A 26,349-nucleotide genomic window follows, 5' to 3' on the forward strand; every position below is an offset into this window, starting at 1 on the left:
AAAAAAAAAAAAAAAAAAAAATGAGTGTAATCCCTGTTTCCAGCAATTCTCTACAAGAAAAAATCCGAAGATTATGTTCATTTTAATGCAAGTTACATTATCTACTTAAATGAACTCAAGAAATGCAAAGGAAAAAGTATTTTTGTTTTATTCACCTGCATATTAGGAAATAAGATTGAGTAATTTATACTAAAGTAAAACAGTTGGGGGGGCTATAAACGCACATTAGCTGAGGATTTAATGTGTATGAGAGGGGCAGAGGACCCTTATTCCCGCCCAACACTTGTGAACTGTATCGTTCAAATATCTTTGTTACTTGTTTTACTAGGTGAAAGGCAGGAAAGGCCTGCAAAAGGTGGGGCCAGGAAGACAGCAGATAATACCACCGAGTGTAAAAGAGGAAAGAGTCCATCATTCAAGAGAACTGGCTTTCTCTAGTGGTTCTCTGGTTCAGCTAGAACAGGGCGTTTCACCTTCTTAGGCTTCCCTTTCGATATTCATGAAAGAGGGGTTGGAGGAGTTGCCAGATCTCTGTTACCCGGCTTTCTTCCCTCAAAATCGCTTTGCAAAAGAGGTGACCTTTCAGCCGGCATCCTTGCGCATGCGCTAAAGAGGCCAAACGCCCCTTCGGCGCACGCGCTCTTTTTGGCCCCCGCCCGCCTGCGAGCGACCGAACTTCCTGGCCTCTTTAGAGAGGCCGCCGGAAGTGACTGCAGACGAATCGGCGCTTGCGGAGGCTGGCATAGTGGGGTGTCTGCGCTTCTTGCTTCTTTGGCGCGAAAGATGCCTGGTCTGGCTGCCGCAAGCCCTGCCCCTTCTGAATCTCAGGAGAAGAAGCCGCTGAAGCCCTGCTGCGCGTGCCCGGAGACCAAGAAGGCGCGCGATGCGTGGTCAGTGCGCAGCCGGGGAGGGGCGGCCGTCGGCCTCGCGCGCCGGGGCCTGCGCCTTCCGGCGCCTCCGCCCTCTGCCCTCTCTTTGCCACGCGGCGCTCTTGAAGAGTTATGGGGCCTCCTAGGTTTCGCGGTCGCCTCTCTGTTAACTTGTTCTGTAGCTCCGTCCTGGCTATCATGAAGGGAGCTGAGAGCGGTCAGTGGGGCCCGAGGCTATTTCGAACCACTCCTTCCTGCTACAAGTGGTTTTTGAGCATCTGTTACGGCTTAAGCACAGCGTTAGGTCCGTATACGTAGAAGTGGATAAAGATGCTAGTGATTTACAGGAGCTTGAAGTTAATGGAACCATGTGCCAGTGACCTCAGTAGCGAGTGGTAAGAAGGGGTATGATAAGATTTGGCAAGACCAGAGAGTAGAGGTCTTCTGGTCATTTCTAAAGACCTCTCCCAAAATTTAGGACACAGGGTACATTCCTCACTGTTCCGAAGAGTTCCCCTTCAGCCCTTTTAAGGCATCCAAAAGTTAAAGATCAACTCAGTCTGTGAGGCAAGTGACATAGTATTTCATCCAGGTTATCATTAATCTACAGAAGGTTTGTTCTCATTTTACGAGGAGGGATCTCCCAAAACCCGGAATTCGTTTATTTAAAAATTGTGTTTTTATATGTTTAAACTTCAGTCATCTTCAGAGTACTCTCCTTGTGATGCAGTACACCTATCGCGATGCTTTTCTACTGCTCGATTTTTTTTTTCTTGAGTTAGGAGACTCCGTCGCCCAGACTGGAGTGCAGTGGCCGCTCCCGGCCACCGCGGCCTCGACCTGCTGGGCTCCGGCGATCCTTCAGTCTCAGTCTTCCAAGTAGCCGGAACTTCAGGCGTGCGCTACCACGCCCGGCTAATTTTTTATTTTTTTATTTTTATTGTAGAGACGAGGTCTCGCCAAGTTGCCCGGGCTGGTCTCGAACTGGTGGGCTCAGGTAACTCACTCGCTTCGGCCTTCCAAAGTGCTGGGATTACAAGCTGAGCCACTGAACCCCGCCTGCTCAAGTTTTTGAACTCGTCAGTTTTGATGCCTTTAGCGCTTCTGCTGTTTTGGGACAAAAACTTCTGACCGCTCAGTGCAGTGTGGGCAGGTGCGTTGTCATGATGGAAGAACCACTCACCTGTTTGCCACAACTCAGGACGTTTCTTCCTCAAATTGTGATGCAGTCTTCTCAAAATTTTCAGATAAAAACTTCTGGTGACTGATCCGGAAGAATAAATTCTGAGTGTACTACAAGGGGCCCACCCTCCAAAAGATAACTCTGGGTTTTTTGGTGGGGAGCCCCCCCATATATGGCCTCTATTGTGGAGCAAGTCTCATTAGGAATCCTGAGATAATGAGTTTGTGTATCTCTCCCTCTAGCCCCTTTTGTCCTCCCAAAGTAGAGAAATAGTGAATATAAGTAGATAAATTATAGATGGTGTAATGGGATAATAAGAGTATAGAAGCTCAGTATTTTTATTAATACTCAGTATTTTGTAAATAATTCTGTGAAGGGAGAATTGAGACTGCAGTCTCCTACAGAAATTGCCCCAATGGTAGCAATAAGTGCTATTGAACCTTTGTATAGTATATTGAGCCTGGGATCCAAAATCAAAGTTTGAATTTTGATCCACCAACTTGGCAACCTTGAGCAAGTTATTTAACACATCTGCCTCATATGTCTGTAAATTGGGCCTAATAAAATTATCTGCCTCCAGAATTATTGTAAAGCCTTTAATTATATAAGCCACGGTCAAGTGCCTGGCACGGTAGCAACAAGCGATCTAGCTATTCTTAAGGAGCTCACTGTCCCAGGCAGTTTCCCCATTTGCAGGCAGCCCTTGACCTATTGAAGGAGGTGTAGGATTTTGATGGAAGACGAACCTGTTCCCTTCTTTAATTTTCTTTTGTGTCAAGTACCTCAGACCACTATGGCTTCTCCCCATATACCCATAGTCAGGAGTCAGTTTTTTCTTGTAATTAAATTTGGCTTACTTAATTATTTACTGAATTTACATTTTAAGTCCTTAGAAATTAAGCTGTCTGGTCCTGGTCTTTACTTTGTGAATTTTTAAAGTTAAAAATTATGTGATTATCTTGATGGGAGTTTATCTTGGTCTTCTGGCTACCAGATCTTTTTTGATGCTTATGTTATTGCATGTCTTGTGATTGGCAGTAAATTTATTTAGGTCTGAATGTAGGGCAGAGTCAAAAAGGTAATTCCTCTGTGATAGTAGGCAACACATTGAGCTACTCTCTGTGTCCTTCATTTGGCATGAATATTTTACTCATTTAGCTAATTTCATTATAGAAGTGTTATTTCTTGGATATAGACTAAAGGCAATATTTGACATGCATAATCATTTCTTCTAATCAGATTCCCCCCAAAATTACCTGTGGAACATTTTCATAGACATAGAAATATCACAAGATCAGATAAAAACAAAGGTGTTTGATGTAATAGCATTTTTTTTTAACTAACTATATTCCATCATACCCATGTTCTACCTCACTCCCCATCACTATCATGCATACTTATTTACTAATGTGCTTAATGCCTATTTAGATAACAAGTACATTTTCTTTTATAGTATCATTGAAAAAGGAGAAGAACACTGTGGACATCTAATTGAGGCCCACAAGGAGTGCATGAGAGCCCTGGGATTTAAGATATGAAATGGTGAGCTTATTGCTTCAAAGTTGTGTATTGCTTTACAGATTTAGTAGCAATTGAGCAACATTCTATCTAAAATGTAGTTCACCTGGTTAATCTCATATGCTTAAATGCCAGTAAAAATAAAATAACAATTTTCAGCTCCCATTGTAGGGAGTAAATGATGCTAATAAATTGAGAGGTATCCGGCAGATTTGGGAGGGGAAAATTTAGCTTTCAAGAAAGGGTTTGACAGAACCTTCAGAGTTATGTTAGAGTGAGATCTCATGACTGTAGGAAGCTCAGCATTGTCTGACTAAAGTAACCAAAAGGAAAATACTCTATTTTTTGTTTCGAAAATTGTGGATCTTCAGTAAATGCTTTAATGTGGAAGTATTGCTTTCCGCAAAATGAAAATGGAATTGTTTCTGTTTCTTTTGTACTGTGTCTTATTCTAATAAAACTAAAATTTCAAGCCATTTTTTGAAGAACTTTGAGTCCAAATTTTAATGCCACAATCCCACAAATAAAGGATTTCCTTTTGTTTGGAAGCTCTTCCTCCAATTATCATCTTAGCTTATTCCTTGACTTCATTCAGGTCTCCATTAAAAAGCCTCCTTGTTAGAGAGGCTTTCCCTGAACACCCCATGTAAACTAGCATCCCTTCCCCATCACTCTTTCACAGTGCTGTTCAATAGAATGTTCTGTGATGATGGAAATGCTCTGTATCTGTACTCTCTAGTCTAGTATGTGGCTGTTGAGCACTTGAATTGTGGTACTGAATTTGTCGTTTCTGAAAATTTTAATAGCCACATGTGGCTAGTGGGTACTCTAATCTTGCATATTACACATTTTTTAATTATCTGTGTTGCTTCACTGCAAATAGAGCATACACTCTGAGAAAGTAGGAATTTTCTGTTTCACTCACTGTCATACCCCTAGTACACGTAACAGTGCCTGGCTCATAATACGTGCTCAGTGGAGCATTATTAATTAAATGAATGAATAAATAAGGAAATTAAAGCTTATGGTTATGAAATGACTCCCATGGTAGGTTTAGCAGGATCAGAACTAGAGCCTTGGTCTCCAGGCAGACTCCCTCTGCTTTCTGCCCCTCCCCTGACTTCCCCACACACCACCACTGTTAATGATAGCAGAGAGATAATGCCAAAGTTCCATTCCAATATGATATCAGTAGAGGGTCTGGCTTCTTTCCCTTTTACTTCTTTTCTGTCTCTTTGGAATTTCACATATGGTCAGTCTTCCTCACTGAGCTATAAAAAAAGGAGAGATAAAGAACCTGTCCCAAGTTGATAAGAAGTATTACTATATAGAAAAAAACAGTCTAGGCTGAAAGTTCTGAGACTTTGTGTCTCTTGGTGTTTAGTTAGCATGTTTTTCATTACAGCTGCATTTAACTTTCAAGATATTAATCCTTTCTGGATTTCACTTTTTCTATTTATAAAAAGAGAACCATAATATATTTTGTGATTCTGTATATAGTATGACATATCTACTATTGTGTATTTATGGTGTACTTAAGTGGGTTTTAGACTGGATGGTTATTTAAAGAATCCCATAATGAACCATTTAGTAAAATAAGTAAATTTGGAGGGGAGTATGTTCTTAAAAGTGTAAGTATACCTATTATTTTTAAAGGCACTTCATTTGTGTATAAGAGAAAATGCAAAAACTTTGGACTTAGAAAACCTAATGTTTAACTGGTTGTGTGACCTTGGCAGGTTCTTAACTTTCTGGACCTTAGTTTAGTTATCTGTGAAATAGAGATGACATTACATATCCAGACAACTTCAGAGTTGTGGTGATGATTAAATGATATATGAATGTGTATGCTTTATAAACCATAAAATAAAAATCAGAACTGAATAGTCATACCTTGGGATTGTAGAGAGCAGACATTCAATTGAAGTTTGTTGAATATGTGACTTGATTATGTGTTTTTTAATCCTGGTTATAAGAACAATCTGAATTCATATGGGACCTTTTTAAGAATTCAAACTACCATATTTTTATTTTCAGTTTAATAATACTTTTGGAAAAGAAACTGAGTATTTGGATTCCCATTGGTCCAAGGTATCCTATTTCCCCAACTTCCATGGGGGAAATAGAGGCACAGTGAAGTCAAAAAAGGCTTGTTCAAGTTGAGAGTGGGTAGTGGTGGAATTAAAACTATAGTCTAGATCTTTTATATTCTCCAAATCACAGGCCCTTTACTCCTTGCACTTAATGAGATTTTATTGCAATATATTCATTTTTGGGATTGCATCTTAATCTCCAATCTTAAAACTTTATTATGAATGCTAATTAGAAAGATCTATTACTAAAATGCATAAGTGCATATTGTTCAGTAACCAGGCTATTGGCTATAAGATAAAACCCAACACAACTGTGCTACTATAAGATAAAAACCAAATTGGTATTTCTTGGACTATTAGACCACATTTTACTTTGAATAGCCTCAGAGGGAAAAATATTTTGTGAACTTAAATCTTCCCAGCAATGATCATGAAAATTTCTTAGTTCAAAAACTTTCATAGATTTTAATGTTATTCCTAAGTAAGCTAGGTCTTAATTGTACCTTGAATATAATAGATTATAAGTAAATCTGTTGCTCTGTGGCTCAGCCTGTAATCCCGCGCTTTGGGAGGCTGAAGTGAGTGAATTACCTGAGCCCACAGGTTTGAGACCCACCTGGGCAACTTGGTGAGACCTCATCTCTACAATAAATCAAAAAAATTAGCCGGGCGTGGTAGCGCGCACCTGTAGTTCCAGCTACCTGGAAGGCTGAGGCAGAAGGATCACTGGAGCCCAGCAGGTCGAGGCTGCGGTGGCTGGGAGCGTGCCACTGCACTCCAGTCTGGGTTACAGAGTGAGACTCCAACTCAAAAAAAGAAAGAAAGAAAGAAATCTATTACATACATATCTTTTATACTTATTATCAAAGTAGGCTGCATTCACCCAGTGGTTCTTACCCAGAGGAGCACCCCAGAGTCACCTGAGGATAGTTTTCTAAAATTCACAACCTGGGCCCCAGTCAGCACCTGTTGACTCAGAAACTTCCTGATGATTTTCAAGCTCACTCCTCTTTAACAATCACCAGCCTAGGCTGAAGAAGTCGTAGCAGGGATAATGCTTAAGTATAAATTATATAATGATTTCATAATAGCAATGATAGAGATTTGAAAACTATTAAAAAATAGATATGATGGTGGTGATTATAGACCATTTTTTTCTATTTTATGACTTTTTAAAAAACTGTACAAGAGAGAAAGTAGAAGAAACTAGAAATTAGAAACATAAGGAAGAAATGGGCACCTCTCTGTCAGAAGAAACCTGGAGAACCCACTTTGGAGGATAAAGTCGTTGAAAGACATTAAGAGACTAGCACTGAGTAGTGGTGATACTCAGTATTTATTAAGTTTAACAACTTAATAGTGGGGTGCTTAAAATAGACTGATTTTGCACACATATACAACTGTGTATGCAAATGTAATCCTGAGATAATCCAGAAAAAGGGTCATTTCTGCTATTTAAACATTTATTCATTCAGTAGCTAATTATTAAGACTCTAGAAAATGCTAGGATAAAAAAGGTGGTCCCTCCTATCAAGGACTTTACACCTAAAGGTATAATCAAAGAGGTTTGTATCCAGTGTCTTTTACTGGGTAGCTCCTTCTGATATGTAGCAAAAGAGGTAGTGATGCTTTGGTCTGCTATCATTGAAAGGTTGAATGGGAACTGGGCTCGGTGGCTCAGCCTATAATCCTGCGCCTTTGGGAGGCTGAGGTGAGTGGATTGCCTGAGCCCGCGGGTTCGAGACCCACCTGGGCAGGCGAGACCTCATCTCTACAATAAATCAAAAAATTAGTCGGGCATGGTAGCATGCATCTGTAGTTCCCGCTACTTGGAAGGTTGAGCAGAAGGATCGCCGGAGTCCAGCAGGTCCAGGACGACAGAGTGAGACTCCAACTCAATAAAAAAAAGAAAGGTTGAATGGTTTCATTTTTGGTTATTCTTGGTGCTCAAACTTTTCCTTAGGTGTATTCTTCCTTTGAGCCTTTTAGAAAAGTGACTGTTTAGAAGTTTGTATGTTGATAATGGTTTATCTTTTTATCTAAACCAAATGAAGGGAACAGCTAGATGAGGGAAATACACACATTAGACTTGAAGAGTGGGCTAGCCCAGTTTACCTTTTTTGCACTGTTTTCTGTCTTCTGGCTTAGGGACTGGGATGGGAGTGAGAAACCTGGTTCTGACTACACCAGCAACCCAGTCAATCTGCTACTCTCCTTTTTTATTTTTGCCCTTGAGATTAAGTAGTAACTTTCCACAGGAAGTGCCTTGTATACTGAGCTGACCTGCCTTCCACTTTGTGGATCATTGCCAAACATACTTGAATCAGCAGAGAGAGGTTTGCAAGTCTCTTCTCTTGAATGTCTATAAAAATAAACTGCCTTATCCTTTTTTGGAAGATATTTTTGAGAAATACACATACACACACTCATGCGTATATGTGTGTGTATAATTACTTTGTACTTTTTTTGCTTTTGGTTACTTTATAATAAAGCTGCAATGGAAGTCTCCATAGGAATGTCTTTATAAGTGTCATTTACTAATCACTCAGGATGGGCCACAGTCTATGCATGTTTTCAAGGCTTTGAATGTGTATTGCCTGGTTGATCTCTAGAGAGGGTATATATACATACATACATAAAGATAATTTTTATTTCAGAAGTTTTTAAAGTTTAAGCAATATAATAAACAGTTAATGTGTTATTGTTTTAACAGTTTTTAGTTAGGCAAACCTAGAATTTAAAAATGTGAATCTTTTATTTCATGACTGACTTAGAATTACTGTGGCCGTTAGTTAATTACTCAAGTAGGTATTTATTTTAGATGGTCTTAATTCCCTAACTCCTTAGAACTGGCATGATGTTTGAAATCTGACTTTCTAAAATGAATCTTTTTCTATAGGTGGTCTGCTGTGTCAATAAATAATTCCTGAAGAATGAAGAAGATTAAATTATTTGGGGAGTTCTTTGATGAACTTTGATAAGTGTGAAAAAGTATTTATAATTTATTAAACAAGAAAGATATTGCTGGTCAGAGATCTTCAAGTGTGTTTCTTTTTTGTGTTCCTCACATACTCACATGGCTTTTTTTTTTCTTAAAAGATATGTATCAACAGGTTTCATAACATAAGTATCTTGTGTTCTTGTTACTGTGTTATTCTGGGAATTCTGAATATTTGTTGTTTAGGAGAAAGCAGATACTGGTCTCAACCAATGAAATCTCCAAAATTAGGACTAACCCTTTACCAATTCAGAATCAGTGTGGTAGCCATATCATCTCATTCAGCACTCATTTTTAAAAAAATTTTCTTAAAAGCAAGAACTCAACAAGCTTTTAAGTCCTAATTTTTAAAAACTTTTTGTAGAAACAAGGTCTCACTGTGTTGCCCAGGCTGGTCTGAAACTCCTGGGCTCAAGTGATCCTCCTGCTTCAGCCTTCCAAGGTGCTAGGATTACAAGCGTGAGCCACTGTGCCTGGCCGTAGCCTTAATATTTAAACCATTATTGTTGTTCTTTAGTAGCTGTCTTTCAGAAAAGTTAGTTTAGATTTTGGACCAAACTAGAGTGATTTGGCCTGGAAGATCTAAATTGTTTAGCTTCATTAATCTGTACATGGCTACTTACATTTTAGCATAGATTAAGATCATAAGTTTAGTGCCTAGGGGACAGACAGTTGTTTGGTATTAATTAGAAGCTGACCAGGCTGGATTGGTGCAAGTCTAATCAAACAGTTCAGTGCTGTGCCCTACTGATATCTGGAGTTGAATAGAGGGTATAGTTTGCTTAGTATAGCAACCTCGTCATCCTCTTAGCTGGTTAGCTAGTTATGAGCTAATGAAATAATGGATCATATTCTACCTTTAAGTACATTGAGTTTAAAAATCTCAAGAACAAGAGATAACTAAGGAACATTTATTAAACAAATGTTTGGCTGGGTGCAGTGGCTAATGCCTATAATCCCAGCACTTTGGGAGGCTGAAGCAGGAGGATTGCTTTAGCCCAGGAGTTCAAGACCAGCCTGGGCAACATAGCAAGACCTTGTCTCTACAAAAGACAAAACAAAATACACAAATGTTTAGGGTATCTGCTATACATCAGTTGCTATTCTAGGAACTGGATCTCAGTGTGGAACAAAATACATATCAGATACCTAAATTTTGATTTTTTGTTTTGTTGGTTGGTGTTATGGAAGCATATAAGGATGGTATTACCTGAAATCCCACCATTCTACAATGGGACCACTCTTCAACCTTTTCATACACCTTTCTCTCTCTGGCATACACACTTTGTACTTTTTTTTTCTTTTAGTTACTTTATAATAACGCAGTGGAAGTCTCCATAGGAATGTCTTTATAAGTGTCATCTACTAATCACTCAGGATGGGCCACATGCTATGCATGTTTTCAAGGCTTTGGATGCGTATTGCCTGGTTGATCTCTAGAGAGGGTATCCATTTGCACCTTAGTATCTGAGAGTACCTATTTCTCTAATTTCTTAGCAACATTAATTTTTTTAAACTTTTGCCATTCAGGTTTGTAAAGGAACTAAAAGCACTTTTCTTGGCCTTAGCCACAGTTAAAAGTACGTCTCACAAAACCTTCTGCCCATCCTTTCCTAGTGCGTAAGCCTTCCCAAAGATGATAGGCAGCATTTCAGTAATAATAAGAGATGTTAGCACAGTAGTTTGAAAAATGAAGAATGTGGCCCCCTTGGGGGTGACATCCACATTTTTTTTGAGTCAGTCTCACTTTGTCGCCCAGGTTGGAGTGCAGTGGCATGCTCACGGTCACCGCAGCCTCGACCTGTTGGATTCAGGCAATCCTTCCGCCTCAGTCTTCCAAGTAGCTGGAACTATAGGCGCATGCCACCATGCCAGGCTAATTTTTTTTATTTATTGTAGAGACTAGGTCTCACCAAGTTGCCAGGCTGGTCTCAAGCCCCTAGACTCAGGCATTCCTCTCGCCTCGGCCTTCCAAAATGCTGGACCAACATCCATATTCTAACATACCTTTTTGCTGACCCCCTGCTATTCACAATAATGTCTAAACTCAACACACATACAGTCACACGATTCTCTCTAATTAGTTCCCTTTCTCTAATCTTGAAATATTTGACTTGAAGGTTGTTGAAACCAGGACCAAGCTGGGCTCAGTGGCTCAGCCTGTAATCCTGCACTTTGGGAGGCTGAGGTGAGTGGATTGCCTGAGCCCGTGGGTTCAAGACCCGCCTGGCCAACTTGGCGAGACCTCCTCTCTACAATAAATCAAAAAATCAGTTGGTCATGGTAGCGTATGCCTGTAATTCTGGCTACTCAGAAGACTGAGGTGGAAGGATTGCCGGAGCCCAACAGGTCGAGGCTGCAGTGGCCGCTCCCAGTCTGGATGACAGAGTGAGACTCCAACAACAACAAAAAAAAGAAAAACCAGGACCATATCCCTAGGTAAGGCCTACCCTGGGATTACTATGCCTTTCACAGATGTGAATTGAGGGTGGATGAAGAAACTATAATTCCTACTTCACAGGTGATACAAGTACTCAGGTTCAGAAAATCACCTTGATCAAATAACTGGTAGCCTGGAATGTGAGTCTAGGTCATTAGAGTTCAAATCCAATGTTCTTCACTGTACCAGGTGTCTAATGTAAATGTATTCAGAGGTATAAATTCATTTAATACATATTTAGTGGAGGCCTATTATGTGTAAGGAACAGCTCTAGGTGTTGCATATTTATGTGTGAGTCAGACATCCTGTTTTCAAGATGAGAAACTGTTTGATTTCTCATTTACTAAGGTTATACTATATGCCAGCTATGTACCAAGTAGTATACAGAGATTAGTAAGACATGACTGCCCTCAAAGAGTTTATTGTCTAGTGTGCATATGTATATAAACCATAAAATATAAAGTTGAATGCTCATGTCTGAGATGGATATTCCAAGATGCTTTCCTAAAAAGAATGCGTGTGACTATACCCAGCGTTTCTTTTTTTAGCTTTTAAAAACTGCTAGATGGTAGTTCCACCTGTGTCAATTATGGTGCTTTGACAGCAAGTAATAGAAAATCCTCATCAAGGAGAGCTCGAATATATAATGGACGTACAGAGTTAGATTAGCTCTAAGAAATAGTAATATCATAGGCTCATTGAAGGTGCCATTCAAGACTCAAGTTATTTTCATCTCAGGGGTCTCTCTCCCAGGACTGATGAAGCCAATCATGTGCTTTCTTATTCAAGTACAGCTGAAGAGAGAAGAACCATTCCCCAAGCATGGACTCTTAGTTTCTCTTTTTAGTCTGAGCCAAATTAGGTTATAAATATTTTTATGGACCAATAATTGTCTGTGGGATACTTTATGCTAATTGGCTTAAACAAGGTCCCTCCGCTTGGGTCCATGTGTAGGTTAGGTATCTGGACAAAAATGAAATTCTGTTACAAAGGAGGAAGAGGTAAATGGATATTGACTAGGCAACCAGTTTTACACTACACTATCTTGTTCACCTAATAACCAAGTCATCCTGAATGGGTAAGTTGAGTTTATGGGGGCAATTCTTCTCATTTACTCAGTTTAGAGAGAAAATTATTGGTAGAGCATAATACATTGTCTGGTGTTCAGTTTTTATTGAATAAGACAATCAGATGTTCAGAGAACTGTTCCCTGAAGAGTAGTCCTTATGGAGATCCTAAGGAGATCTGAATTAGGGTGCATTCAGCTGCAAGTACTAGAGTCCAACTAGACTGACAGGTAATACAGAAAAGTAACTTATCTCCCCTGTCATGAAGTCTAGAGATTAAAAGTTTTGAGTTTCAGATGTGCTTTCAAGAACCTGTGCTTGTTCCATTTTTCTGGTCTTTATCCTTCTCATCCCTAGGTATATCTCTTAACTGTGGTAGCTTCAAGCATTACATCGTCACACAACTGTATTCAAGTCTGGATAAAAGGTAGCTGGCCTCCTCTCCACCAGAGAGTATACTTTTCCCCAGAAGCCCCCACACACTTCCTGTTAGATGTCTTTGGCCACACGCCTGCTCACGCTAGTCGCCATTGAGGCAAATAAGATGTTGTGCTTGGCTTCTACCCTGGCAACTAGAAGAGGAGCCCGCCTTGCTTAACATATTGCCAAAGCAAAATCAGAGTTCCATAAACTAAAGAAAAGAGAAATACGTACCTTTGGAAGACAACCAATAGTGTAGCTTAAGATCAACTTGGCAGTATGTGGCCAAAGCCTAAAATCATGCCTCTGTTCTACTTTATTATCCATATTAGGAAAATATTAACTTCATGCTCAGTGTTTCTCAAACTATATGTGGTGAAGAACTAGCTTTTTTTTTTTTTCCAATTCATTACAGACCAATACTAGGAAAATGAAATTAAAAAAAAAAAAAAAAAAAACAGTTAAAAAAAGATGCTCTATAAGCCAAAAGTTTTTGTTACTAAATTGAAAAGCCATAAGTTTCTGTCAACTTGCTATAAAAATTTCTTAACATTTACTCTCAATTTCTGATCTTATCTAAGCATAGACAAGTAGCAAACAGTTCAAAGACCAGGATGGGTTCATGGCCACACTTGATGGCCACACTGTTAGCCAGCTAACTTCATAATCTGCCCCCAGCATGACTCTCCTGCTTTGTGTCCTGCTGCCGTTTTTGATTCACCTACAAAATGTTCTCTGTTACCAAAATATGCCAGACATTTTTGCTTCACTTCTGGGCTTAAGTACACATTCTGTTCCCCCTTCCTGGATTGCTCTCCCCTAGCTGGGGAACACCTACTCATCTTTTTGGACCAGCTTAAATGTCACCTTCCCTGTGATGTTTTTCTGATAAATGTTAGTTAGGTTATAGCATTGAATTGAATTGGATTGAATTCTTTGCTCCCCCATTAGTGTTTTTCCTTTGAAGCCTGGATACACTTATTTTATTGGATTGCAATTTGGGGGGGGGTCAAAAGTTTCTTGGAGGTGATAATTGTCTTGGTCATCTTTATATCTGCTGTTCCTAGAACATGTCATTTGTCCTGAATAAATGCTTATTAAATTGAATAAACTCGACAAATGAGAAGACTTGTGTTACTTTCTTTTTTTTCTTTCCCAGATATTTTCTACTGTGGTTCTGCCTTCATGCTTGTGAATTTCTTTATAAAAGCATACCATTTTGAAAAACAATACCTCTTTCCTCTTCTATCAAATCTGGATTTTAAAATAAATAAGAGACAACTTTTCATTGTTGTATTCTGACCACCGGTGCTATCCTGTAGGTATTAGTGTCACTATCACTGCATGCCACATGTGAGGTCAGTGCACCTGTGATTCTCTGACATGTATGCCACTCTGGCAGCATACTCAAATCCCCTGTGGCAATAATTGAGCCTGTATGTGGATATGTATAAACTAAAAGTACCTAGTATGATGGTATAGTACAGAGAATATGCAATTTAGAGTCACACGAACCTAGACTCTAATCCCTATTCACATACTACCCCATGACCTTGGGCAGGTTTCTTAGCCTCTCTGAGCCTACTTCTTCTATTTTAAAAAGTACGTATCATAGGATGACATGAGAAAACAATAACTGCTTGAGAAAAATACCTTCTGCTGAGAAAGCACATATGTGGATTGACAGGGCAGCAGGGCAAGTGAACTATAGAGTGAATGGATCTGCCTGTCTCTTTAAAGGGTCAAGGCCAACCATACTAAGAAAGATGAGCTGCTTTGAAATCCTATCTTGAGCAGGACATTGGTTGCTTCTCTTTCTGTCTTCCCTGCTCACAGCTGGCAGGGACAGCTACTCTGGAAGCTCAGGGGCTGCATGACTCAGGTGGAAGGATGGGCAGCTGCTGCTTGTGGAAGTAGGTGGGTTGGTTGGGAGGCAGGCGAGGGTCATAAAAACAGCATGTGGAAACCCCCCAGCGCCACTGCTCAAATGACATCAGGGTCCCCGTTGTGGCTGTGCAGGGACCTGGAGGGCATTTCCTCTCCAGGCTCTCTAACTTTTCTCTCACCACTGATCGTTTTTCCCTCTTAAGTTTGGAAAATAAGGGAACACATTTGCCAGTCAGTCAGTTTTAATCAAATTTTAAAAACTGGCTTCCTTCAGCATGCCATTTTCACACTTCTGCCTGTGCTGCTGCTGCTCTTGTTCTGCCTACCTGGTGAATTCTACCAGTTGCCAGCTCCTCTTATATCTCTTCTCCCCGATGCCACCTTTCTTTCTAGGCTGCCACCGCTCTTCAGACTCACCTTGGTTATTGTGCTTCACACACTGAATTGCCATTGGTTTTTTTGAGGTCTCTTTCTCCCAGAGAATGTTTCGCTTACCTCATATAGTGGACCCTCAAAAAAAAATTTGTTGAGTTGGAAACTACTACGCCTGAGCATATTGGGCAATTTCTAATTTCTCATGAATTGTAGTTAGTTGATAGCAGTATCATGAAAGTTCCTGTGGATTGAGCATTTGGATAGTTCTGGAAGGTTACTGAGCGCCCTACCTGCACCTCAGGGGCAACAAGAGTAATGGTAGTAAGTGCTAACTCGGCAACAAGGAGTCCTTTGGAAACCAGAGTCACATTTCTTTTCTTTTCTTTCTTTCCTTTTTTTTGGAGTCAGAGTCTCACTCTCGCCCAGGCTGGAGTGCAGTGGCACACTCACAGCCACCCCAGCGTCAGTCTGCTGGGCTCAGGTGATCCTTCTGCCTCAGCCTTCCAAGTAGCTGGAACTACAAGCACTGGAAATATGCCTGGCTAATTTTTTTGATATAGTGTAGAGACGAGGTCTCACCGAGTTGCCCAGGCTGGTCTCGAACCCCTGGGCTCAGGCAATCCTCTCACCTCGGCCTCCCACAGTGCTAGGATTACAGGCTTGAGCCACCATGCCGGCCCACATTTCTTAGTTTAATGTTTGCATACTCCAGATTTAACTCCTGGCAGCTCACAGCAGATCCACAGTCTCAACCAGAAGTTCCTTGGAAGTTAAACTTCATAGGAGGAATGTGGGGTTGGGAGTCAGGGATCTAGTCCTGTACTTCCACTTATTGTGCAAACTACTTGGGGCAGTGTATTATATTTGACAGGCTTGGGTTCAAATCCTGGAACTTGTTCCCTCTCTGACCCTCAGTTTCTTCCAAATCTAGGAGGAGGATAATATTAATTTTGAAGGGTTGTTGTGATTATTAAATTATAAGTATGTAAAATGCCTAATCTAGATCTGGTACTTTATGGCTGTTTAGTAGGTGGTAGATATAATTTGGAAATATTGGGGTGGGTGGGGTGATAATCTGGGCAGTGTACTACCATTTATTAACAATTACTAAGTCCAAATATATGCAAGGGAAAGTTAGTTTAGAATTTAAAAAACTGCTTTACATGACTATTTTTGTTACGTGAATGTCAAATATCTAATGATATTTGCAGTATGACTTTAAAAAGGCTTTCAAGGGGTTTTTCACTGCAAGGATTTTTTCTGATAATAGTCCCATACTTTACGACTTTGATGTACCCTCCCAGCCATCTTCCCCTCCCACCAAAGCACTCTGGGTAGTGCCCTGCCTGAGGTGTTGAGGTAAATCCTCAGCTCCCTTTTCCTTTGTCCCTCCTTGCCTGCTTCTGCCCCGAGGTCTTATCTTGTACCCTGGGAGGTATGTTAAGTGCTCTGCCAGCCTGCTTGTGTGCCTGGCCTGTTTTTTCTCACTGCCAGTACCTCTTGGATTCCAATTCCAAACATGGTATCCATCTGGGGTCACCCTTTCTTCCGGTGCCAAGAGAGAACACATTCCAAATGGAACACAAGTGTGCCTCCCATGCTGGCTCAACTCATTCTGCTTGGGAACAACAGAGAGCAGGATGTGGCTACTTCTTCCTACACTGCTGAAGTTTTCAGTCCAACAGTCCTACCTTTCCCTCGGGACAATTTAGGTTTTTGGCTAAGAACCAGATTTGAGGACTGTCCTAAGAAACGTGGAACCACGGAAGCTCGCCAGAGCTCTGCAGGGAGAGCCAGAGCCTTGCTGAGAGAGAAAGAAAGAGGAAAAAAGTTTGTGAATTTTCCATGAAGTGTACTATGTTCTGCCATTCATTTCCAAAGCGACTGGAAGCACCACTCCCAGGAAAGGTGGAGCTGGTGGTGAGAAGCCGGAGGTGAGAGGACCCCTGGGAGGAGATTTACTCACTGAGTTTCCTGTGTGGAGACGGTATTCGAGCCCAGCAAGGCTTTGAGACTCCCCAAAGATGAGCGCCACCAGCAGCATAGTGGGTCACCCCCTCTGGCAGGGGCCAGTGTGTGTTGGCTGGAAGCAGGATCTGGAAGGGGCTGTCTACCACCTGGCCAATTGCTTCTTGCTCCTGGGCTTCATGGGGGGCAGCGGGGTATATGGATGCTTCTACCTTTTTGGCTTCCTGGGCACAGGCTACCTGTGCTGTGTGCTGTGGGGCTGGTTCAATGCCTGTGGCCTGGACATTGTCCTTTGGAGCTTCCTGCTGGCAGTGGCCTGCCTGCTTCAGCTGGCACACCTGGTATACCGCCTGCGCAAGGATACCCTCCCTGAGGAGTTTGACCTCCTCTACAAGACGCTGTACCTGCCCCTGCAGGTCCCCCTGCAGACATACAAGGAGATTGTTCACTGCTGCGAAGGGCAGGTCTTGACTCTGGCCACTGAACAGACATATGCTGTGGAGGGTGAAACACCCATCAACCGCCTTTCCCTGTTACTCACCGGCCGGTAAGCTACTCTGTTCATTGCCCAGAATTTCCCCAGCCCACAATTCTCTTTTAGTAGTGTGTTCCCTTCCATTTCATGTCCCTTTCTGTTGAGGGAAGGATGTGGCAAGTCAAACCAACCAAGACAGATTTTTCTAAGAGTGGTTTGCTTCCTCTTTCTTGGCTTTTGCCAAGAGGAAACCAGATCTTGAAGCATCTTCTTAGAATGTTGTGTGTGCACTTGCAGCTGGGAGTGAGTGCTTGGTGAACCTTAACCCTAAATGACACCCTCCACCACCACACACACACCAGTGTGTCTTACCTAAGTTGCTGCAATATCTGAGTAAGATTTGGAAAACAGCATTTCAACAAGATTAATTTGTTTCATATGCATTCAACATTTGCTAAGCACCAACCATGATGTGCAGCGAACAATGCCAGAAACAAGGGGTTTTCCATAATCACTGCTCCCTGCCAGGGCATCAAGGAAACAGCCCACTTTGTGTTTGAGATACCTGAGTAGCCCAGTAGGGAGAGAGAATACCCCTTGTCCACTTTTCATCCCTGGTCATTCTATGGAGATTCTTGCAGACCAGGAAGTCAAGTGCAGTACTATAAGTCTGAGGGCCCAACAAGGAGACAAGAATAGCATACCCCTATGTCTCATTTAGGATTTGGTGAAGACATCACCTCTCATTGGCAGAAATGGTCTTAGTCAGGATCAGTGTATTCCCAGTCAACCTGGATGTGAGTATTGACTATTGATGTCTTCTGAAAAAATATCATGGGGCTCTGTGCTGCACATTTTATAGGCAATTGTGTGTTCTTTTAAATATTGCTTTAGTGGCACTCGTACCACCCACTCCTCCACTGTCATCTTTCTTGAGACCAGGGGAGCATAGTAAGATGGTAATCAGAAGACTTTAATTCCAAGAGGAAAAAAAAAAGAAACCAGATAAGACTGCCAACCACACAATGGAAAAAAAAGTTTGATGATGATGATGATGATGGTACAACAACTACTGATAGTAATAATACACATTTATGTATTAATATATAGAATCTAAAGTTGTGTATATTTGTTTTAATTATGTCTGAACTAAGAGTTCCTGGGTTGAGTGAACTATGAGGGGAGGCATTTTGTGGGGAGACATCTTATTTCATTTATGAGTGAACTGAAAGTGTAAATAAATGCTATTATTTGTAAACAAATACAGTAAACACACATGCATGTAACTATTGCCATAATTGTTGCCACCTGCAAGTTCCATGCTTAAAATGAAGACAATTTAGGAAATTCACCCATCCATGAGATCCATATGTTTTTTGCCCCTTATAGCGACTCTGTTCAGAGGAGGGAATTGAGACCAGCAGAAGTGTCCCCTCTTCTGTATGTATGGCACTCAATTGCTGGAAGCACATTGCGATTATCATATGGTTATGGTATCTTACATATGATAGATATACTGTGAACTTGTATAAGACCACTTCTCTGTGAAGGGGGGGCTGCCCCTTGGTGTAGCTTTTCCTAGTATACTTAGCATCAAAAGCCTGAGTCAGAAATTAGACAATTTTGATTTTTTTCCTTGCTTTCAAGGTTTGAGGCAGGCCTTGGTGGCTCAGCCTGTAATCCCAGCACTTTGGGAGGCCGAGGCGGGTGGATTGCCTAAGCCGTGGGTTCAAGACTAGCCTGGGCAACTTGGTGAGACCTTGTCTCTACAGTGAATCAAAAATTAGCTGGGCGTGGTAACGTGTGCCTGTAGTTCTGGCTACTTGGAAGGCTGAAGCAGAAGGATCGCTGGAACCCAGCAGACCAAAGCTGGGGAGACCGTGAGTTTGCTACTGCACTCCAGCCTGGGGCGTGAGACTCCAACTAAAAAAAACAAACAAACAAGTTTTGAAATAAGGCTTTTTTTCCCTTGTGTTGTTATCTTTCAATGTCACCCTGTCTCAGTTTTGCTAAGTTGGACACAGGGGAAGAGGCTTCTAGTCTGTTACTAGCCCTGGTTTTAAAGGAGAATCATCACATCTTGGACTGGTTAGAGTGAAGTACCAAACACCTCAAAGTAGCAGACAAGAATTTTGTGCCAGGAAATGGAGGCCTCTTGTGTAGACCTCCCCATCTCACATGCAGACTGTCTTCTGGAGCTCAAGCCTCAGAAATCTTTTTTGTTTTATTGAGGGCAATCAGTTCCTTTCAACATTCAGAGAGGCAAAGTGACTTCCTCAAAGCGTATTACCCTGTTAAGCACTGCTAAATGTTGAACAGTTTCTGTCATGCAAAGTTCAAACCTCAAGCTCCCATATGTACAGCCTCCTGAGCAGGTAACTAGTTAAGATATTCATATAGGAAGAAATTACCCATCATTCAGGAGACCAAGAAGGAGGAAGACACAAATGATAAAGGATACAGTATTTCCAATTTAAATGGCTTCAGTGAGCTATACAGGCTCATTACATGTTACTCACACACTGAGATGTTGTTACTCTTTGGTGGTTTGCCTGAGTTCCAGATTTCTTGCCTAGTGAGGTGATGGGTGGATCTGTCTCCTGTTTTCTTCTTTTTTAAGAGAAGCTTTTCATGGAGATTTTGATCATCTGTTATTAGTTTGTTCCTTTGTTCATTTATTCCTTCCTTTCTTCTTTCTTACATTCCTTCCTCCCCCTCTTCCCCAAATATTTTTTAAGAGTGCTAGGTTGCTTTTGGAATTGATACCTGTGGAGCAGGGAAGAGTATTAGGGACTAGGGATCTGGTATTAAAAATGAAAAATATTATTCTGTACCCATGGAGCTTACAGCCTATTAAGAAAGTTGAGAATTAGTCAGGCACTGTGGCTCACGCCTATAATCCTAGCACTTTGGGAGGCTGAGGTGAGAGAATTGCCTGAGCCCAGGCGTTCAAGACCAGCCTGGGCAACTTGGTGAGACCTCGTCTCTACAATAAATAAAAATATAGCAGGAGTGGTAGTGTGTGCCTGTGGTTCCAGCTACTTGGAAGGCTGAGGTGGAAGGATCACTTGAGTCCAACAGGTTAAGGCTGTGGTGGCTGTGAGCCTGCCACTGCACTCCAGCCTGGACAACAGAGTGAGAGTCCAACTCAAAAAAAAAAATTGAGAATTAATGTTTGATATAGTGGTTGATGTAGTATTTCCACAGAGAAGTGCAAAGTGCAATGAGACCATGTAACTGGTGGATCTAGCTTTTCTGGGGAGATCAGACCAGACTTCCTGAAAGAAAGCATGTTTAATTAGAGACCTGAGGGGAACAGGTCCAGCTAGAGATAGAATATAGGAAGACGCTGATATAGGAGAGCATGGCACTTCCTTTTAATCGAGAAGTTTGGCCAGGCAGTCTATACATATCACCTGGTCTTAGGAGCAAGTGTGTTTCTGCCATCAAAAGCTATGGGCGGACTCCATCCTCAGCTTGGTGTGAGACCCACCTCTTCTTCTGTCTTCTCTCTTTAGGTTGTCAGATAATAGGCAGAAGCTTATTCATCGCTGATGGTCTTTGGTAATTTGTACACATACACATATATCTAGGCATTCATTAAGAGCAAGAACTACCGGAAACTTGACGAGACCTCATCTCTACAATAAATCACAAAATTAGCCAGGCGTGGTAGCACATACCTGTAGTGCCAGCTACTTGGAAGACTGAGGCAGAAGGATCACCTGAGCCCACCAGGTCGATGCTGGGGCGGCCGTGAGCGTGCCGCCGCACTCCAGCCTGGATGAGAGAGTGAGACTCCGACTCCAAAAAAAAAAAGAGCAGACCCAGGAATGCTAATATCCCATGAGCCAGGACTGAATCAATCACATACCTATACCCAGCAGCCAGGAAAGCAGGGAAATGTAGGCTTTAGCTGTGCTCCCTTGTGTCCAGTTGAAACTCCAGTGGCACGGAGAAAGAGAAAAAAAAACACACTGGAGAACAGACTGCCACCCTGGATTTCCTAGATTTTGCCAATCCCCATCCTTATCTGCTTTCATCCTTCAAAACTCAGCTTATTCTTGCCCTGCTGCTTGGAGTTGCACAGAGGTGGAGACGCAGGTGCGTTCAAGATCCAGTCTCCCGTAATCCACCACCATGGCTGAGGAAGGCATCACTACTGGAGGTGTAATGGATGGGGACACTGCTTTACAAGAGGTGAAGACTGCCCTCATTCATGACAGCCTAGTGCATGAATTCACGAGGATGCCAAAGCCTTAGACAAGCGCCAGGCCCATCTCAGTGTGCTTGCATCCAACTGTGATGAGCCTATGTACATCAAGTTGGAGGAGTCCCTTTGTGCTGGACACCAAATCAACATAATTAAGGTTGATGATAACAAGAAACTAGGGGAACTGGTAGGCCTGTGTAAAATTGACAGAGAGGGAAAACCCTATAAAGTGGTTGGTTACAGTTGTGTAGTTAAGGACTATGGCAAATAATCTCAGGCCAAGGATGTCATTGAAGAGTACATCAAGTGCAAGAAAGGAACAAATAAAACTTTGGCTCATGTTCCTCAAAAAGCAAAACTCAATTCAAATAGCATGTCCTTTGAGAAGTCTGCCACCTTCCTCCTCTGTGCTCCTGTTCCACAATAGCACTTATTACAGTGACTTGCAGTCAGTTATTTATGTGCCTGTGACTTCCACTAAGTTGTGAAATCCTCAGACAAAGATCAGATTGTACTCATCTCTGTGGCCCCAGACCTCCTGAAACATAGGAGGTATTCCATGAATATTTGTTTAACCAGAAAGCTCCAGAAACAATGGAATTATAACTCCCTCCATATGGAAAGGTATGCCTTAGAGACCTTTTTTATTTTCCCCCTTTGCCTGACAGAAGCACCCCATCACCTGATATAACTCACTTTAGAAGAGAGGTTGAAGATGAAGCTGAGTGTTTTGGAGAAAAGAGGATATAGTCCACATTGGATTCTAATCTTTTTCCAGATGCAACATCCTATCTGAAATACACCCACTGCCCCCAGACACAGTCACTGACATGCTGTTAGATCTAACAAGTTCTCACAGAATGCATCCCCCCTACTCTGCAGGTGCAAAGGACCAGGCTATGTGCAGCCACAAGGGTATGCACACAAAGACAGTAAGCAGCAATAGTGGGCCTTCTAACCTAGAGTTGCAAAGCTAAACCTGTGACATGGACAAGTCGAGAGCAGTTGTTTAACCTATTTGTAGTGTGGAATAAGAATATTCATAAAATTATAACACATATATTAGGATTTCTGACTGTAACTCCAGAAACTCACTCTAACTAGCTGAAGGGAAAAAACCTCTCTTTCTTTCTTTCTTTATTTTTTGAGTTGGAGTCTCACTCTGTCACCCAGACTGGAGTGCAGTGGCATGCTCCCGGCCACCGCAGCCTCAACCTGCTGGGCTCTGGCGATCCTTACGCCTCAGCCTTCCAAGTTGCTGGAACTACAGGCGTGTGCTACCACGCCCGGCTAATTTTTTGATTTATTGTAGAGATCATGTCTTTCCAAGTTGCCTGGGCTGGTCTCGAACCTGCGGGCTCAAGCAATCCACTCACCTCAGCCTCCCAAAGCTCTGGGTTTACAGGCTGAGCCACCAAGCCTGGCTAAAACCTTTATTTAAAAAGAAACAAGGATTTCTCACCAAACTCAAGGATTTCTCACCAAACTCAAGGAAAGACATGCACCTGAGCCTCAGGTAATGCTAGAAACAAGAACATGTTCTACCAAGGCATTTTATAGATTTCAAATTTCTCTGTGGCCAATTGTCATCTATGCTTTTTCAAAGTCTTAATTACCTGATTCAAAAATTGGTTTTAGTTTCTCAACAGAGGATTGTGTTAGTTTTGTAAATACCTGATAGTTGTCCCCATTCAAGACATGAGTCACACTCAATTAATTCCAGTTTCAAATTCCCAGGGAGGGAGTTGAATTGGCTCAGCTTTGGTTGGGTGTTCACACCTGGACTACAACTGGACGGTGTGCATGGGATATCATGGTCTAAAGACAGAAACTGATATTGTCACACTCTGGTTAGAGAGGGTAGGGAAGGGGCAATGCTAGGAGTGTCCCCTACTCTCTACCAAAAGCTCTGATAACAGGGTGGTGGCATGGTATTGGGCTAAGAACACCGGATCTCAGTTCTGCCACTTGACTGCTGTGTAACCTTAGCTTGCCTCTCATCCTTTCTGAGCATCAGTTTCCTTAGTGGTAAAATACAGAAAAGAATAACCTATCTTGTGAAGATTACATAGAGAGCACATGTAAAGTGTCCAGCACAGAGTCTGGCATATAGTGGACTTACTACTGCCTTGAAAGTCTGAAAAGTGGTTAAATGTAAGCTTGTGATGTATGAAGCATGGCTGCTTATGTAACCTACTGGGAAGGAGGAAAGAGGAGAAGGTACCCCAGGCTGAACCTCTAAATTAGATTAGATCAGCTCTGTCCAACAGAACTTTCTGTGATGACAGAAATGTTCTATATCTGTGTTGTATAATATGGTAGCCACATGTGGCTATTGAATACCTAAAATGTGATTCGTGTAACTGAGGGAATGATCTTTTAATTTTAATTAATATAAATATAAATTTAAATAGCCATATGTGGCTAGTGGATAGCAGGGCTTTCCAGCAGTAAGTTTCATTTTAGCTTCACATTAGAATCACTGGGGAGATTTAAATATGTGTATTTGTAGGTAGGCTTTGGCTATTATATACACTCACATATATATCTGTAGGTAGGCTTTGGACACACACACACATACATTATATATATAATTTTTTTTTTTTTTTTTTTTTTTTTTTTTTACAGAGATGAGGGTCTTATATGGCCCAGGCTGGTTTTGACCTCCTGGCTTCAAGCGATCTTCCCATCTTGGCCTCCCAAAGTGCTGGGATAATGAATGAGAGCCACCACATCCTGGCCCTACCTACATCGATTCTTGTTTAGTTTCTCTGGGATAAGACTCAAGCCTAGGAGTTTTTTTTGTTTTGGGGTTTTTTTTGGGGGAATCCCACTCCATCATCAGGCTGGAGTGCAGTGGCATGCTCACAGCCACCGCAGTGTTGACCTGCTGGGCTCAGGCGATCCTTCTGCCTCAACCTTCCAAGTAGCCGGAAGTATAGGCATGCGCTACCACACCTGTCTAATTTTTTTTTTTAATTTATTGTAGAGATGAGGTCTCACCAAGTTGTCCAGTTGTTCTCGAACCCAAGGGCTCTGGCAATCCCCTTACCTCAGTCTCCCAAAGTGCTGGGATTACAGGCCTGAGCCACCATGCACAACCAAAGCTAGGAGTTTTTTTAAAAACTTCCCAGGGCATCTGTCTACTCTGCAACCTGGAAATGAACATCAGTAAGGAGAAGGAGGAGGAAAATAAGGGCTTAGGGAGTCTCAATGGGTTCCATTTCTAAACTACTTCCAAGGTCGATCATGGTGGTTCATGCATGTAATCCCAGCACTTTGGGATTGGGAGGCGAGAGGGTTGCCTGAACCTAAGGATTTGAGACCAGTCTGGGCAACTTGGCGAGACCTTGTCTCTACAATAAATAAATAAAAAATTAGCTGGGCATGGTAGTGCATACCTGTAGTTCTTGGAAGGCTGAGGCAGAAGGATCACCTGAGCCCAGCAGGTCGAGACTGCGGTGACCATGATTGTGTCACCGTACTCCAGCCTGGGCGATAGAGTGAGACTTTGATTCAAATAAATAAAATAATAATAATAAACTGCTTCCACACAGTATTCAGGCTATTCTTTCTTTGGGTTCTACCATGTTATAGACAAGGTATTTCTACTGGAACATTCAGGTTAATCGGCAACACATAAATCTGGTAGTTTGGGCAGCCATTTCCTTTTTCCCATGTAGTCTCTTTTCTCTTCTGGCCAGGGTTCGTGTCAGCCAGGATGGGCAGTTTCTGCACTACATCTTTCCATACCAGTTCATGGACTCTCCTGAGTGGGAATCGCTGCAGCCCTCTGAGGAGGGTCTGTTTCAGGTAATGGGGAATCCTATGGCAGCACTGCCTTGCCCCCACTGTAGCTCAGCAATATCCATTCCTCCATCCTTCCCTCTCACATCTGTGCTTTGCACCACTGCCAGTATATGGCTAGAGGTGGGTGTGTTCCTTCTCTGTGGAAAGAGGGCCTGGGCTCCTGGCAGAGATGGGGTGGGCTAAGGAGGTACTGGTGCCTGACAGTTGAGCCATGTTACTCATATGCCTAAAACCCTTCCAGAAGACCTTGGTAACCACAAGATAAAAACTCACACTCCCTAGAGGGTAACTAAAACCCTTTGGTGATCTCCAGCCACATCTCCAACCCGCCCTCCCTCACACTAGACATGCTAAGCCACCAGGACTTCCCTAAACATGCATGTTGTTTTGCAACTCCATACCTTGGTCCCCAGTGTCCCCTCTATTTGAAATACATTTCCCCTTCTAGATGAGACCATGGTACCTCATTTCCTGTGTACCTGCTCAGATCAACCTTGTCAGCTTTCCCCCAACAGCTCAGTGCTTCTACCAGCGTGCCTGTTCTGTTCCTTTTACTTATGCTGACCGGTGTACATACTGCTCTCTGTTCTGGCAATCTGGTTTCCTTTATGTCTTCTGTATGGTGAGCTCTCTGAAGTAAAAATCAAGGCTTTCCCCTCTCTATCCCCAGGCTCCAAAGATACTACCTAGAACACAGTGGGTGTTCAGTAGCTTGCCCATGGGACCACTGGTGTCACAGAGGACTCCATGGGGGCACTTACATACATGCTCCAAGGCAGGAGCCTGGCTGCTTGGCCCTACTCTGCTCTGCCAGTCCTTCAGGCTTTGGTTACTTTCTGTGTAGTGCTCTCTTACTGAATGGCTAGCATGTGAAAGACACTGCATATTATATTGCCTCATTGATTCTCCCAACAACTCTGTGAGTTGGATATTATTATTAATTACCCCATTTAATAGAAGAGGAAGCTGGGCATAGTGGCTCACGCCTGTAATCCCAGCACTTTGGGAGGTGGAGGCGAGAGGATTGCCTGAG

The 26,349-nt window shown here is 42.1% G+C and overlaps 2 protein-coding genes and 1 pseudogene across 2 annotated transcripts in view; all 3 read left to right on the forward strand.

The window, feature by feature from the left end:
- Nucleotides 1-668: 668 nt before the first annotated feature.
- On the forward strand, nucleotides 669-8,700 carry LOC103258365 (cytochrome c oxidase copper chaperone). Its single transcript, XM_008056039.2, has 3 exons — nucleotides 669-890; nucleotides 3,506-3,594; nucleotides 8,563-8,700. Exons 1-2 carry the CDS (start codon nucleotides 784-786, stop codon nucleotides 3,588-3,590), a joined length of 192 nt encoding a protein of 63 aa, XP_008054230.1. The 5' UTR covers nucleotides 669-783; the 3' UTR covers nucleotides 3,591-3,594; nucleotides 8,563-8,700.
- A 7,993-nt stretch (nucleotides 8,701-16,693) lies between these two features.
- Nucleotides 16,694-26,349, forward strand: part of POPDC2 (popeye domain containing 2) — a 19,495-nt gene continuing 9,839 nt past the window's right edge. The window contains exons 1-2 of the mRNA XM_008056050.2: nucleotides 16,694-17,365; nucleotides 25,211-25,319. Coding sequence (XP_008054241.1) covers nucleotides 16,875-17,365; nucleotides 25,211-25,319 — 600 coding nt within the window. The 5' untranslated portion in view covers nucleotides 16,694-16,874. The remainder of the gene's footprint in view (nucleotides 17,366-25,210; nucleotides 25,320-26,349) is intronic.
- On the forward strand, nucleotides 21,434-22,483 carry LOC110595462 (annotated as a pseudogene).

Source organism: Carlito syrichta, unplaced genomic scaffold (assembly GCF_000164805.1).
Source record: "Carlito syrichta isolate Samal-C Ts95f unplaced genomic scaffold, Tarsius_syrichta-2.0.1 Scaffold82995, whole genome shotgun sequence".
In the NCBI taxonomy this organism is placed as follows: Eukaryota; Metazoa; Chordata; class Mammalia; order Primates; family Tarsiidae; genus Carlito; species Carlito syrichta.